Genomic DNA, 17,477 nt, shown 5'->3' on the forward strand with positions numbered 1-17,477 from the left:
AGTATTGGGGTAATCAGATGTTTTTTTCACAGCGATCACAACGTGTCTCCTATGTGTGTATGTGTGTGTGCGTAACGTTAGCGCCAGGCACGGCATAGATAATAGATTTTTCAGCCCGCTTCTCTAGCGTGCAAAAGTACACATATACTATCGATAATCTAGCGTTTATTTGAAAACGATTCATAAATCAGCCGGAAAATGATGTGTATTCCAGTAAAGGGCTATTCCTGCAGAAACTTAATTTTTTTTCTAGAAATCTCCAAAACTATACTCGTATTCAAAATGGTATAAAACGGAAATGTACTGATGAAAAGACAATCCGTTTCGTACATGTTGACTGCAAGCAAGTCATTGATAAGCGACGGGTGTATTAGACCCATAGCCATAATTTAAGATATAGTTTAAGCGTTCGCAAATGTGCTCGTCCTCCCATTGATTAGAGTGGTGGCACACAAGCGATAGATCGTTGTTCATCGTTAGCACCCAATGTGATTTAAAGGTGCTGTAAGTGGTATTTTCTGTTAAAATAAGTGTCAAATAGCTTTTTTTTGTAATGATAAAAAAAAATTATTAGTTATTTATCTAAGCCTGGGGGGTATTCAGGATGGCGTGGAATTGGGGAGCAGGGGTGATGGGTGGGGTGCTTACTGGAGTGTAGCAATATGATTTCATGTTATAATTTCTTCTACATTCTAACAGCCATGACTGAGACCAGAGTTTTTGGGCGGCAAGTTTCAAGTTCAAGTTTTATTTGACATGCGTGCATGTTTTTGGTATCCCGTTCTCACTTCATCCAATCAGGAGAGAGGACCCTAGATATTTGTACTTATTTAAAAGGAATCTTGCCAAGCCAAATTTTCTGGCAGATTATTTTACTAGTTTCAAGCTCATTATTATTTGCTTATAACTAAGTAGTTGTATTTCTTATTTTGTCAGACCATATTTGTAGTGTGGAGTTCTCTCTCCTGATTGGATAAAGTGGGGAACGGGATACCAGGACATTTATTCTCTGTTTACTGCAGAGCGGAGGGACCAAACAGAGCTATTATTTTAACATGTAGACCACTTGTTTTAAAAGGAAAATACCACTTACAGCACCTTTTGTGAGTGTGAGAGCATGTGTGTTAAACACGAGTGTGCTCGCATGTGTGTAGACATGCAATAAGACATGCGTGTGTATAACCCTTTCACTACCACCCTACAGAAGGTTAACCCTTTCACGGTTAACCGTCTGTAGTGTGGTCGTGAAAGGGTTAACCTTCTGTAGTGTGGTAGTGAAAGGGTTAACCCTTTGTTGTGTGGCAGTGAAAAGGGTTAACCTTCCGTATTGTCGCAGTGAAAGGGTTAACCTTAGGGCTGTTCGATATTGGCTTTTTTACCGATATCCGATATACCGATATTGTCCAACTCTTAATTTCCGATACCAATATCAACCGATACCGATATATGCTGGGTCCCCCCCCCCCCCCAAAAAAAACACAACATTATGCATACTTTTCACAATAAATTAAATAAGAATTTGTTCTTACTTGCTTGCCTGGGTAAAAAAACGATCATTTCCGATATTACATTTGAATGCCAATTATCGGCCGATGATAATATCGGACATCCCTAGTTAACCTTCTGTCGTGTGGTAGTGAAAGGGTTAAAGCGAGCCTCTTGGTGTACGTGTATCGACGTGACTGTAACTGGCCGACTGATATATTATAGACTATAGATTATAGATGTGTCTCCCGAGTGTCGGCGGGCAGCGGCTCACCCAGGGCCAGGGCAGTGGGGCTCTTGGAGGAGACGGTGAGGGTGACCACCAGGTGCGAGCGGGAGGAGTCCATGTGGACCAGGGTGGGACAGCGGGCCCTCAGCCTCAGCACCCTGTGCATCACCTGCATCACCTCCGAGCAGCCGCAGACGGGTCTGTGGGAGGAGGGGGGACCAGTCACAACAAGTATTTAGGAAAGTGTGAGAAACATATAATAACTTACTCAGTCGATGGATCCAGTTAATACAATTGTGGATGTGTTCTTTTTTTTTTTTTTAAATGATTACTCTCCATAAGAATATTATCTATAGCACCTATGGTATCTATCTATAGTACATGTTATGCCATGTTATTGATCTGCTGATTCTAAAGCTTCATGTTAGCTTCGTGTCTGGAATGAGCCACATATTCATGCCATTACATTATGTTACATTACATGGAACGTTAGGACATCATCACGAGTCCCTTATTATCCACATTGTCCTGGTACCTTAATATGACATTATTTGATATCATCACAAACCTTGGAATCTCTGCTCTGATTTAAAGCTGTGGGCGGTAGATGTAGAGGAACCAGACTACACTGCACGTCACGGTGACCAAATGCGTCCAAATTTTTTTGGATTCTATCACATTTTCATAACAATAGCGAATATTACTTACCCTGCGCCGTTTTCATTGAGGTTTCTTACAAATTAACGATGTTTTATTTGTCCTTTATATGCGGATAACATTTAAAATCTTAAATTGTACCATTTTGTTTCCCTTTAGACAACAAACATAATGCTAATGATGCACTTTTGTTAAGATAATTAGTTTACCATTCGCGGTCACTGTACTGAGGTCGCATTAATAGTTTACCGCTGTTCAGATCGCGTCAAAGAATAGATTCGTCCCAGTGACCTGTGACCTGTACTAAAGGTCTTGGGAAATGTATTAATGTTGTAGTTTTCAACATTTTCACCTTTTAATTTTAAACCAATGCTGCCATCTACTGACAACAGAAAGTGTTGTGTATCGTCAACTTGAGAGGCTACCCTCGCACTTCCGTAAACACTGTCGCCCCCAAAACACTTTTTACTGGGAATGGGGTGTGACCGAATTTGGTCCCAGACAATAAGAGTGACTGAGATTGGTCTACGTTCCGTTAATTGGACACTGGTGGGTCTGGGAGAGTTCAAAAGGTCGAATGAAAGCATCAAATACAAAGTTAAGAGAATATGGTTTGGATGGCCCCCGGCCCAGTGATCGTCTTTATCACCAGGAGAGAAGAGACCCGACTAACAGGAAGGGATCCAACCTTCCTCTGAGGACAGTTTGTTTATTCAGTTGTGTAAATATACCTTAGAAATTAATTATTCACTTCTCTTGACTCTCACAAAATGACATAATTAATGCCACATCTGTTCAGTGTTGAGGACAGTATGAACTCTATTTCAAAACACATGTTAAGCTTCCTCTGCTTCTCCCCGTTCCTTCCTTGTTCTGTCAGTCTCTCTCTCTCTCTCTCTCTCTCTCTCTCTCTCTCTCTCTCTCTCTCTCTCTCTCTCTCTCTCTCTCTCTCTCTCTCTCTCTCTCTCTTCCTATTTGTCTCAGAACGTACCCCTTAAAAGAAACTGGACAGGAGCCATTTCTGTTCCACCGCGGTCGAGACGGGAGGATCTATTTCATTGAATCACGGGACCAGGAGAGGATCCACTCTGTGTCAGGCTCCAACACGAACACATACGTGCACGCACGCACACACACACAGAGTGAGTGAGGGGTCTACTTACTGGTGCGTGAGAGCGGTGACCTGCACGGCACCGGTGGAGGTGGTGATGACGTCTCTGCGCTGGACGCTGGCGGTCCCGTCCGCGTCCCGGGACAGCAGGTCAAACACCTCGTTGTTGTAAACCTCCACCACCGACACCTCCACCATGTGGCTCTCTGCTGGCTGGTCTGAGATCAGCCTGCAGCAACACAGCCACACAGCCACACACACACACACACATCAATACACACACACACACACACACACACACACACACACACACATCAATACACATCAATACACACACACACACACACACACATCAATACACATAAATACACACACACACACACACACATCAATACACATCAATACACACGTACACATCAATACACCTCCACCACGTGGTTCTCTGCTGGCTGGTCTGAGATCAGCCTGCAGCAACACAGCCACACACACATCAATACACACACACACACACACACACACACACACACACACACACACACACACACACACACACACACACACACACACACACACACACACACACACACACACACACACACACACAGCCACATTGATTGATTGATTGATTGATTGATTGATTGAAAAGTTTATTAACAGATTGCAGAATGGGTACAGTACAGTACAGCTCAATACATACAATTGTTAAGGGGATGCAGACCAGAGAAAGACTTTCGTCTTGTTTACATCAGGGTCCCCCATTTTCAATTCATCATAACATATATGACATACATGACATACAGATAGACAGTACTGCTACATCTATACATTTATGACATATCAGATTTGCAAATACAGTACTGTTTGTGATACAAAAGTGTCCAGAAAAAGAGTGTATATACATTTGGCGTAGAAACTGTACATTCGAGGAGGTTGGGTGGGTGGGGTGGGGTTGGGTGGGTTGGGTGAGGGCTGTACATTGGAGGTGGGGGGGGGGGGGGTTGGGTAGGGGACACACACACATTTTACACTGTACATTGGAATACTGACAAAGCCTTACTTGGTCATTTACTGTACAACTAGGTTACATTGGAATACTGACAAAGCCTTACTTGGTCATTTACTGTACAACTAGGTTAGGACATTTGTAGGGGCCAGTTTCGAATTGCAGTCTCACGTAGGTGTTTTTTGAGAGTGTTTTTGAAAGTGGGTAGTGATTCACATTCCTTTACAGCTTTGGGTAGGGCATTCCACATTGATGTGGCATAATTGCGAAACGTGTTTAGTCCCTTGTTTGAGCCGAATCTGGGTTTTACATGATTTGTGGAGCTCCCTCTGGTGTTGTGATCGTGGTATTCACTGACCTTTGGGAAGTATTTTGACATGTACATGGGTACCTTGGTCGCGTAGTGTATCTTGTAGACCAGGCCCATTGCAAGTTGCTGTACTCTGTCGTCTACTCTAAGCCATCCTAGGTTGTCAAAGTGGGCAGGGGTGAGGTGGGTTCTAGGAGTTAGGTCAAGCAGTAGTCTGACTAGCTTGTTTTGAGATGTTTGTAATTTGTTTTTTAGTGCCTTTGAGGTGCTTTGGTACCATGAGGTGCAAGCATAGTCGTAGTACCCTTGAATGAGTGCTCCTGCTAGAGTCTTCAGGGTATTCTTGTTTACCAGAGAGGAGATCCGGTACAAGAATCGCGTTCGTTGGTTGACTTTTTTTATTACATTGGATGCCATTTTGTCACAGGAAAGATTAGCCTCTAGGATGGAACCCAGGTAGGTAATTTCATCTTTCCTTGTGATAATATTGTCACCCACTGCAACCGAGAAGCCGTCGGTCTTGCTGAGTTTGTTATTTGAACCGAAGAGAATGGACTCTGTTTTGCCCATGTGTAATGATAGTTTGTTGTCGGCAAGCCATATGCAGATTTTGCCTAGTTCCGAGCTGAGGGCTTTTTCAACCTGTAACTTGTTCTTGTCAGAGACCAGCAGGGCTGAGTCGTCCGCAAACAGGAACAAGTTGCAGTCACAAGCTGACGACATGTCATTTGCATAAATTAGGAATAGTAGCGGTCCTAGTATGCTTCCTTGTGGAACACCACAGCTCACTGTGAGGGGGGGGGATAGGGTACCGTTTACTTCCACCATCTGTTCCCTCCCCTCCAGGTAGGATTGTATCCAGCTCACTGATAAACTATCAAAACCAATTGCTTTTAGCTTGTCAATCAGAATGGTGTGATTGACAGTGTCGAAGGCCTTTTGTAGGTCCAGCATGACCATGCCGCAGTATTTGCCCGCGCACACACACACATCAATACACACAAACACACACACACAGCCACATACACATCAACACACACACACACACACACACACACACACACACAAACAGGGACAACGATGGAAATAAGTCCTGGACTTTTCGTTTTATTCCTGACAAGGCAAATACAAATGTTGATCTGTCAATGTTGTTATATTTTATGTCAATAAAATCCAATCAAACACACGTAAACATACACACACACACACACATAAACATACACACACATAAACATCACACACACACACACACACACACCACACACACACACACACACACACACACATAAACACATACACACACGTAAACATAAACACACACACACACACACATAAACATACACACACTTGCACACACACATAAACACACATACCGGAATTGTACTGAATTGTACTTGTACTGGTCTACAAGATACACTATACGACTAAGGTACCCATGTACATGTCAAAATACTTCCCAAAGGTCAGTGAATACCATGACCACAACACCAGAGGAAGCTCAACAAATCATGTTAAACCCAGATTCGGCTCAAACAAGGGACTAAACACGTTTCGCAATTATGCCACATCAATGTGGAACGCCCTACCCAAAGCTGTAAAGGAATGTGAATCACTACCCACTTTCAAAACCGCTCTTAAAGAGCAGCTACGAGAGGCTGCAATTCGGAAAACTGGCCACCGTAAATGTCCAAACCCCCCCACCCCCACCCCCTCCTAATAGACAGTCTCCTCCCCACCGTATGTATATATTCTCTCCCCACCGTATGTATATTTCTCTCCCACCCACCCACCCCCTCCTAATGTACAGTCCCCTCCCCATCATATGTATATACTCTGTCAGGATATATGGGTAACAGTACTGTATAGTTGCATATCGTATATGTCACAAATGTAACAGTACTAAATACCTGTATCATGTCATGTATGTCCCTATGAATTGACAATGGGGGACCCTGATGTAAACAAGACAAACGTCTTTCTCTGGTCTGCATCCCCTTAACAATTGTGTGTATTGAGCCGTACTGTATTGTACCCATTCTGCAATCTGTTAAATAAAGTTTTCATTCATTCACTCATTCATTCATTCATTCACCTGCAAACAAAAACATAACACACACACAAACACACACACACAGGCATATAAACATAGATGCACACATGCATATAATTACACACTCCAGTGTATACGTATATAGTAAACACACAGGCATATAAACACAAACACACACCAGGAGGCAATTATGCACATAATGGATGCATGCAAACACCCACGGGGGACAGACAATAATAAGTTCAAAGCTCAACCCAATTACATTTAGTTGCAGTCCTCTGTGCATGTCGTGAATTAATGAGGTGAATTTAATTAAACGTTTCACACGGTGAAATGGAAAAAGTTGACCTTTTAACCTCCGTGTGTGTTACCGGCGTCTCACCTGAAGAGCTCGGCTGCGGCCTTAGGTATGATCCCCTGCTGCGAGGCCTCGTGAGGGGCCATCGAGGGCCCCTCTGCCCCCTGGGAGCCCACCATGCTGTGGGTCTTACCGCTGCCCGTCTGCCCGTACGCCATGATGCATACGTTATACCTGCGCAGAGCGTGTGGGGTGGGAGATGCTTAGGTTAAACGTGACTTAAAGGTGCTATAGATAACATTCAGCCACTAGATGGTGCTATAGATAACATTCAGCCACTAGATGGTGCTATAGATAACATTCAGCCACTAGATGGTGCTATGGATAACATTCAGCCACTAGATGGTGCTATAGATAACATTCAGCCACTAGATGGTGCCATAGATAACATTCAGCCACTAGATGGTGGTATAGATAACATTCAGCCACTAGATGGTGCTATGGATAACATTCAGCCACTAGATGGTGCTATAGATAACATTCAGCCACTAGATCAGGGGTCTCAAACTCGCGGCCCGCGGGCCAATTGCGGCCCGCGGGATGATATTTTGCGGCCCCCTACTGGACATCAAAGTGTAGTGTTAATGCGGCCCGTGCACTACTGTTTGCAGAGTCGTTGCGCGAGAGTTGGAAGTTTTATTTATTTGATCACTTGTAGGCTACCATAGCGCAGGCTCATGACAGCAACGTTATGTTAGTGACTTGGTTGAAACGTGATTCCGGAGTGATATGATATCAAGTAAAGTGGAAGCAAATGCATCCTCGCTATCTCTCTCCTCTGCGAGCAGTGCTGCGCGCTGTCCGCCTGCACTGCCACCGTCTGTCTGTGTACGAGTCTGGTCCAATCACATACGCGTCCCGTCAGCGTTTTTCCCCCTCACCCACAGTCTGCGAATCAGAGGCAGAGTAGGGGAGTAGGGCGGGTCTTCACGGACTGCATGTCGTCTCTCTCTTTCAGTTCAAGTCGGAGCAGAGTTGACACTTGACAGTGCATCTACAGTAAACTCACTCCCAGTTTTATCTCTGTGAGATAAATGTAGCTATTAGCCTATTTTCGCCAGCAGGCAGCCAGCAGAAAAATATGGCATTTTCAAAGATGGTCAGTAAAAGAAAAGTCGACTGCAATTCAAAGGTGAATGGACGGAAAAAGTCCCAGCCAGGGGCGTAGCTGGAGATTCTGGGCCCCATGAAAGAATCAATTTGTGGGCCCCCAATCTATTAAAAAATGTGGGGCCCCCAATCTATAAAAAAAAATTGGGGCATTTATTTATTGATGAAAACGCATAATATGGTTTTTACCTATTTTTTTTATAAACAGCTTTGTGATAGAATAAAAAAAATGCACAGTGCATTTCCATAGCTGTGGATGAGTCCACTGACACCACTGAGAAGCCTGAAGAACCGTTCATGTTCTGAAGAACTGTTCATGTTCTGAAATGTTATTGCTAAAGATTGAGAAGATTGGATCAGTTGTACTTTTTTTTTGAATACTTGAAACCCTTTTTTTGTGGAATATTTGATGCGGCCCAGCCTCACCCAGACTCTACCTCCAGCGGCCCCCAGGTAAATTGAGTTTGAGACCCCTGCACTAGATGGTGCTATGGATAACATGCAGCCACTAGATGGTGCTATAGATAACATTCAGCCACTAGATGGTGCTATAGATAACATTCAGCCACTAGATGGTGCTATAGATAACATTCAGCCACTAGATGGTGCTATGGATAACATTCAGCCTTAGATGGTGCTATAGATAACATTCAGCCACTAGATGGTGCTATGGATAACATGCAGCCACAGATGGTGCTATAGATAACATTCAGCCACTAGATGGTGCTATAGATAACATTCAGCCACTAGATGGTGCTATAGATAACATTCAGCCACTAGATGGTGCTATGGATAACATGCAGCCACTAGATGGTGCTATAGATAACATTCAGCCACTAGATGGTGCTATAGATAACATTCAGCCACTAGATGGCGCACTAGAGCACCAGCATGTTGTTTATCCAATCAGGTGTATTCCACGTGGAGAAATGGGAAGTAGGGAGGGGATACATGCACGCAACATGTAAAATGGGGGGCAATACGCCACTCAGACATTTTTGGACACTGGTGGGTCTGGGAGAGTTTAAAAGGTCGAAACTAGGTGGTGTAGTGGGCAAGGCGCTCGCCATCAACGCTGGAGACGCTGGGTTCGAATCCAGCTCTCGGTGTTGCTATCAGCTTGGCTGGTCGTTCATACTAACACAATTGGCAGTGTTAGGGCTTAGGGGTGGGAAAGCTGATGGGTGGGTCTTGGGCGTTGTGGACAGCGACCCCTACAGTTCGGTCTGGGCGCCTGCACAGCGAGGGTAGGATCTGGAGGGAGGTAGTGTGACCTTCCACACGTTACACTCTCCCAGTGAGAATCTGCGCTGCCAGGCTGGCTGCCGGCTGGCTGCACATGCGTCGGAGGAAAGCATGTGACAGTCTCCGGCCTCCCGGACCAACAGTAGGGGGGGAGTGCGCAACAACCAGGAAGGGGGTTGGGAATTGGCATAACGACTAAACAGTGGGATGGGAGAAAAATCGGAAAAAAGGAGGGGGGAAAAAGATAATAAAAAAGAATTTATAAAAAAAAATAAAAAATAAAAACTAGAATAGAATAGAATAGAATAGAATAGAACACTTTATTGCCATTCTGAATCACTGAAAATGTGGTTTCTCTCGTATATTAGCCTAAGATTTTTACTCTCTTACTCTCTGTTCAGTGCTCCCTGATTCAAGTATCACTAATCATAGATATATGATTTTAATAGGGTGTTGCACTGTTATTTGATATTCAGATATTTGGTATGAACCTATGTTTACTACGCCTCACTCACCCATCCAGGAGAGATGTGAGGAGGGGTCTGACTTCCTGAAACACTGCATCCTGGAATCCTCCGGTCCATGCACCCTGTCAAGCAAAATCACCATGGTGACTGATAGTTGATAAACTGAAAAATATCTATTAAACCTTTCAGGTATACAGTTTTTGTGGGAAGGTAATTCTTAATCTCAATTCTTGATCCTCCAATCACAACTGTTGCTTCCCTTCATTTGTCTGAGGGAAGCGACAGTTGCGATTGGAGGATAATATAAAATAAAAATAAAAAGAGATTGATTGATTGATTGATTGATTGAAAATTGTATTAACAGATTGCAGAATGGGTACAATACAGTACAGCTCAATACACACAGTTGTTAAGGGGATGCAGACCAGAGAAAGACTTTCGTCTTGTTTACATCAGGGTCCCCATTTTCAATTAATCATAACATATATGACATACACGACATACAGATAGACAGTACTGCTACATTCTATACATTTATGACATACCAGATTTACAAATACAGTACTGTTTGTGATACAAAAATAGTCTAAAAAAGAGAGTACATTTGACATAGAAACTGTACATTGGAGGAGGTTGGGTAGGTGGGGTGGGGGGGGGTTGGGAAGGTGGGGGGGACTGTACATTGGAGGTGTTTGGGTGGGTGGGGGGGGTTGGGTAGGTGGGGGGGGGACTGTACATTGGAGGTGGTTGGGTGGGTGGGGTGGGGGGGGAGGCAGGGCTTGAGATAAGTCAATTGTAGAACTCTGTAGGTTTAAAGTAGTCATTGTTATGTCTTTGTTAGAATGTTCAGTTCTCTACCACACTACAGAAGGTTAACTCTTTCACTTCCACACTACATTATGTTAACCCTTTCACTACCACACTACAGACGGTTAACTCTTTCACTTCCACACTACATAATGTTAACCCTTTCACTACCACACTACAGACGGTTAAATCTTTCACTACCACACTACAGAAGGTTAACACTTTCACACTACAGAAGGTTAACCCTTACACTACCACACTACAGAAGGTTAACACTTCACTTACCACACTACAGAAGGTTAACCTTTCACTTCCACACTACATAATGTTAACCCTTTCACTACCACACTACAGAAGGTTAACACTTTTACTACCACGCACAGAAGGTTAACCCTTACACTACCACACTACAGAAGGTTAACCTTTCACTACCACACTACAGAAGGTTACCCCTTTCACTACCACCTTCTGTAGTGGTAGTGAAAGGGTTAACCGTATGTAGTGGTAGTAGTGAAAGGGTTAATACTAGTGATGTGTCAATACTGAACTACCTCTCAAACTCAAACAGCTGTTCGGCGCTGGGTTCCCCGTCTTCATACAGTTCACCACACCGTGTCCTGCAGAAACAGGGGAAGGTCGGTCACTCTGACCCAGACTTCTAACGATGGAAGACCCTGCAGTGAGTGGAGCGCGAGTGAAACCCCGCAGTCAGTACTCACATCGTTGATCGCGTGGATCACCTCCTCTAATGACGCCGGCCTGAGAGAGGGAGAGGGAGGAGAGAGAGAGAGAGAGAGAGAGAGAGAGAGAGAGAGAGAGAGAGAGAGAGAGAGAGAGAGAGAGAGAGAGAGAGAGAGAGAGAGAGAGAGAGAGAGAGAGAGAGAGAGAGAGAGAGAGAGAGAGGAGAGAGAGAGAGAGAGAGAGAGAGAGAGAGAGAGAGAGAGAGAGAGAGAGAGAGAGAGAGAGAGAGAGAGAGAGAGAGAGAGAGAGAGAGAGAGAGAGAGAGGGGACATTGTGGGGATTATTCCTCCTAGTTATCAAGCCACAAAATCTTGAAACAAATGAAATAGATTTGAGTAACAATCTGTGTGCTAAGCTGTATGATAGCATGTACAATAATGCTGTATATACCATATATATATATATATATATATATATATATATATATATATATATATATATATATTTATTCGTATATATATACATCTATCCACAGCTGTCTGCATATAATCCTTCTTACATTCTGCAGACTCTATATCTGTACATATCCCTTACCTACTCTTACTAGTTACACTGCTGGCCAGTATGACTTACAAGTTACTACCATAGTGTCTTTAAACCTCTATCACTGTACATATTAATACTACAGCTCTGTACACATACATCTGATTATCACTACACTCAGTAGTACTAATTTGTATATTTTATATCCAGTGTAATCACCTGTACATTGTATATTACTTTACTGCTACATTTGCATTCTGGTTGGATGCCAAACGTCTTTTCGTTGTACTGTATAATGACTAGGGCTGTCCCCAACTAAGGATTTGGATGGTCGACTAGGATTGGCCAAAATTTGACGTTAGTCGACTATTGGTCGACTTAAAAAAGAAGAAAAAAAAAGTTATATTTAAAAACTTTAAAAAAAAAGAAAAAAAAAAATTATCATTCCATTTGGGCTGTGGGGGTACTTAATGTCTGAAGGAGTCGACTGAAGGCTTCTTGTCCTCTGCAAAAGCATGCAATTGGTCCACTGATGGATACATCTTGATATTTGTCTAGTCTAGTGTGTTCATTAGACGGGTGAAATCCTCTTTCAGTGCCTCTGTGCCTGTTTTCGTAGGCAGTTAGCCTCTGGTATGCGTGCCATTAGTGTTAGCCACACTTCTAGGCCTCTTTTGTTTTGGAAAGAATGATCAAAAAATATATATATAAATTTTTTTTTTATTATTTTATTATATTCGACTAAGAGGTTGGCCAGTCGACTACAGCTCCTTTCGACCGATTAGTCGACTAATCGATTAATAGGGGTCAGCCCTAATAATGACATTACATTTTAATCTAATCTAATCTAATAAAGATGGACATCAGGAGCCGTTTTACCCCAATGTGGAGATCTGGACGTGATCGAACGGTAGAACTGGACGCACTCTACAGTGCACCCTGATATTACCCCTCAGCTCCTAGAGAGAGAGAGAGAGAGAGAGAGAGAACAATTCCAGTGTCAACCCCCTACATTCATACAATTCAATCACAGAAAAATAATCCACTGCAAGTCACTGCATCAATACTTCGACACATTTCATTGTTGGCAGTTAAATGTTTCAAAGCATCCGGTCTGACAGACATACAAAAGAAGAAGAAGAATAATTTCATTCGGAAACAGTGGGATTGTAAGAAAAGAAAAAGAAAAAGCCACGACAAAGTGCCTGTTTTAGCTCTAAAAGGACCCTGTTAACCTGTTCCCCCCCACGGGGTCGGTACCGACCCCTTTTGACATTATGATCATATAGGCATATTTTTATGAATGATGAAAATAATTTGTGATTTTAAAATCAACCGTTTTCAAGTATTAACATCACTACTATGTCACAAAAGCATGTAGAATGTACAACGGTTGGCAATAGGTTAGCAATAGGTTAAAAGTGTCATAATAAGGTTTTACCTTCTCATTTTGAAGAAGTCTATCCGAGCCGGCGACCATTTTGGAAATATAATAAAACCGCAAATTGTAGTTTTTTCGTGGCCATTTTGTCGAGGGCACTCAGGGCTGTCGATGAGCGTTGACATTTTTTCAAACTACATTTCCCTTCAAGTTCTATGGGGGTTCAAAGTTCTGAGTTGAATTATGGAATATGTCAATAAATGTTATTATTCTTGATAATAAGCCACAAAAGGTAACGATTTGACAAATATTGAAACGCAGTTAGTTTCTCCTCCATATTGTTAGCATATACGAACAACTAGATCTGAAATTAGTTTCAAAATGCTTGCACTATGAGAAAAATAAAAAAAAGTACAGTCAATTACAGTAGATATTATTATCTGTTATTATGCATGCCTGGTGAGCCTAAATCCAAATTGAACTCGGGCATTTGAAAGATACTATATGTATATATATATATATAAATGTGCGAATTGGCTATAATAAGGTAATGTATAAGCAAATATTCTATATTCTATAATAATATTTCAAATTGCATTGGTCCGGATGGGAGAATTCAGTACTGTATATACAGAACCTTTGGTTTTATCATCTTCCCTTTATTAATTTCCTTAGATCTTTTGTACACATGATCTCAAGAGGGTACTGAACAAGGTCAGTGGCAGTTCTTTAAGTCTGGTCATTATTATCATGGTGTTATTCACTGTCAAAGATGAAAAGAAAAATCATAATTCATATTTTCCTTTGTTTCATCACAATTTAAGCAAGCCTAGTAATAGACACAATATTTCTGACACTGAGAATACATTCACTGAGGTCCATAGATGTTCCTAGATACCAAGAATATGCAAATAGCCCTTGTAGAAGTGGAGCAATATTCCATTTACCTAGGTATACATTTTATGCAGATTTTCACCTGGGGTGGAACAGGTGCCTGTTTAGCTCTAAAAGGACCCTGTTAAGGTGCCTGTTTTAGCTCTAAAAGGACCCTGTTAAAGTGCCTATTTTAGCTCTAAAAAAATACCCTGTTAAAGTGCCTGTTTTAGCTCAAGTTCAGTGTGCATTCATGGGAAAAAGTAAACTTAAATGGAAAAAAGAAAGAAATTCTATAATCTAAATAATAATCTACAATTATAATAATCTATTAGCCAATGAATTGATTCAATAAAATATTAATCGAATATGTGTATGATTAACGAGTACCGTATTCAATAATGGTTAGTAGCAGCTCTTGTGTGGTGAACACTGGTCCTGCTCCTGTTGGTAAAGCAGGTCTGAACTCTGCTCCTGTTGGTAAAGCAGGGCCCCGTTCCATGTACGTGGTTCAACTAAGTCGATCAACATGTCCATTATCCAGCTTCAGTTAACCCGATGTTCAAAGCCGGGATTCTCCTGTTTCACAAAGGAGGATTCAGTCTCGTTAACTCAAGCCAGACTTGAGAGTCAGGCTCAAGTCAGGCTAGATGCGCGCTCCCGTTTTAGGTGGAAAGCCAGCACGTATCGATGGCAGAGACCCTGATTCTCAACGGCATTGATTGATTAATTGATTTAAGACTTTATTGACAGATTGCAATAGGCTCAATCGCCTCGCCGACAAGTTAAATGCGTTATCTATAGGCTAATTCTAAGTCCCTCATTACCTCAATCAATCAGATTATATTTCTTTAAACTTGCCTGCTGGATTGAATAATCAAATGAGATCTTGCTAGCGAAAATTATTAGTTAACTGTTATACAGAATTACGATACGGCTCTCTTACCCATTGATTGATGTATAGTCAATCTTTTACTTATCTTCTCTGTGGTGTAACGGGTTCTTCTTTTGACTTTCACACGGACGACCGGGGTTCAAGGCCCTAGTCTTTTCCTTCTTTTTGCAATATAGGAATAATTCAATTTGGTGCACGTTGAGAGCTATATAAAGAATGACATCCTCAATGCATGTAGATTTATAATATTTTAACTTAAAACCAGGCTACTTTGGCGTATAATCATTAATATTATATTCAAAAAAATCATATTGGAAACACGGGGATTTGAACCCCGGTCGCTGAATTGGCAGGCATGAGCACTACCGCTGGGCCACTGGGCCAGATGGGATAAATTCATTGTTTATACATTAATGAACGAGAGACCCGTGTTTAGAATATCCGTTGTTTTGAATGAAGTTTATCTCTTTATCCTCATTCATTAATGTGACGTCAACGGCTCATTCAATTTCTCAAATCCGTCAAACAGCGCATCTCATCAGACATCTTAATCCCAGTTACAATTAAAATAACCACATCATGTGTACATCGCACGAGCGAGCGCCACCGTCGCCACGGTATATATAACGTGCATTATTTAGGACAAAGTGAATTTAATATCAGCATTTTGGGTCTATTTTACATTTCAAAAGCCCCCTCTGGAAGAATGGAGCACAAAAACGTAATTCAGAATGGTATAATGCAGATCGTAGACTGTGGGAATAGTTTCAGGAAACGGGCTGTCACTTCTTTGCGGGGGCGTGGCGATAGTTCAGGCTAACTTGAACTTGAACTCTGCTTTCGACCAGGCTCAAACTTTTGGATATGTTGTCATGGTGATTTGGAAAATCCAGGTACATGAAATCGGAAAGTCAGGCTAACCGAGTTAGCCGGATAACTTTATCCGGCTAACTCGGTTATCCCGGTACATGGAACGGGGCCCAGGTCTTACCACCAATGTGTTGTGAAGTTCTCTCCGCCTCAGCCTCTCTGTCTTGCACCTCTCCTTCTCGTCCTCCAGAGAGCGCTCTAGGGCCTCCACGCGAGCCTGCAGACCTGGGAGGAAGACAGAGGAAGACTGATTTAGGGGAGAATCAACTCAATGTAAAAGCCTTACTGTGTAGTTTTAAGAGGGATATCTGAACCTAAAAAAGGAGTGTGTGTGTGTGTGTGTGTGTGTGTGTGTGTGGACACGTTTATAAAAAATGTAAATCAGGACCATTTTGAGAATATACACCACGGAATCAGGACATTTGTGCGTGATCGAATGGTAGAACTGTACGGTAGAACTGAGGACATATTTGATGTCCTGATTTAGTTCGATAAGCGTCTGCCCTACAAAAGGCAACTAGCAGTAACTTTGTTACTGTGGTTTGTCTTTGTAGGGCAGTATTTTAGTGTTAAGGTTAGGGTGGGGTTAGGGTTTGGTTAAGGTCAGGGTCGATTAATCGGTCAGTTTGGTCTTAGTCGACCAAAGCTTTGTTAGTTGATAAGTGCTTTTTTATGCTTTTGTCCTCATGCTATAATGGAGTAAACAAACATCTGATATGGTCGTCTCTGTCTCCTGTCCCTTTTGAACCTTTTGAACTCAGACCAAGCTCCCAATCCCACTTAGCGCGCACAAACACACACACACACACACACACACACACACACACACACACACACACACACACACACACACACACACACACACACACACACACACACACACACACACACACACACACACACACACATTTAGAATATTTTATTTATGTCCACATAAAAACAAGGTTTAAAGGACACAAATATTAACAGTGCGCTTGTACATTGTGGGATTATTCGAATACAACCGTGCCACAGTGGCAATCAAAGTTACAGACTCACACGGATGATGAACCTGACAATCAACACACAGCTCATGGGTACAGATAGCAGCGTCTTCTCCAAATTGCCCGGCTGCCAATAATTGCTGACACTGAGCAGTATTTAGCTAATTGTTTGGCTCTTCTCTTCGGAAGACCGGCCCCACAAGTACATGTTGCACATTACTACGTTAACGGCGGCAGTTACGACGGGTGTTTGCTCAGGTGTTAAGAATGGTGCGCTCCAGCATTCAGCTGCGACCTGCTGCCACCAGTCAGCTGCACACACACACACACACACGCACGCACGCACACCTGGCACAAAAACATTCACACCTAAGCGCCCTGAGCCATTCAAGAGGTCTTGGCATGAATACAGTGGATAC

General features: G+C 42.5%; 1 protein-coding gene across 1 annotated transcript in view; it reads right to left on the bottom strand.

The window, feature by feature from the left end:
• Positions 1–17,477, bottom strand: part of kif25 (kinesin family member 25) — a gene marked incomplete at both ends in the record, with an annotated part of 36,075 nt that overhangs the window by 2,661 nt on the left and 15,937 nt on the right. The window contains 11 exon segments of the mRNA XM_084314300.1: positions 1,760–1,914; positions 3,535–3,711; positions 7,228–7,377; positions 10,074–10,128; positions 10,131–10,147; positions 11,384–11,402; positions 11,405–11,440; positions 11,443–11,449; positions 11,552–11,591; positions 12,936–13,015; positions 16,197–16,300. Of these exon segments, the coding sequence (XP_084170426.1) occupies positions 1,760–1,914; positions 3,535–3,711; positions 7,228–7,377; positions 10,074–10,128; positions 10,131–10,147; positions 11,384–11,402; positions 11,405–11,440; positions 11,443–11,449; positions 11,552–11,591; positions 12,936–13,015; positions 16,197–16,300 (840 nt within the window).

Source organism: Notolepis coatsorum (assembly GCF_963971535.1).
Source record: "Notolepis coatsorum genome assembly, chromosome: 5".
NCBI lineage: Eukaryota > Metazoa > Chordata > Actinopteri > Aulopiformes > Paralepididae > Notolepis > Notolepis coatsorum.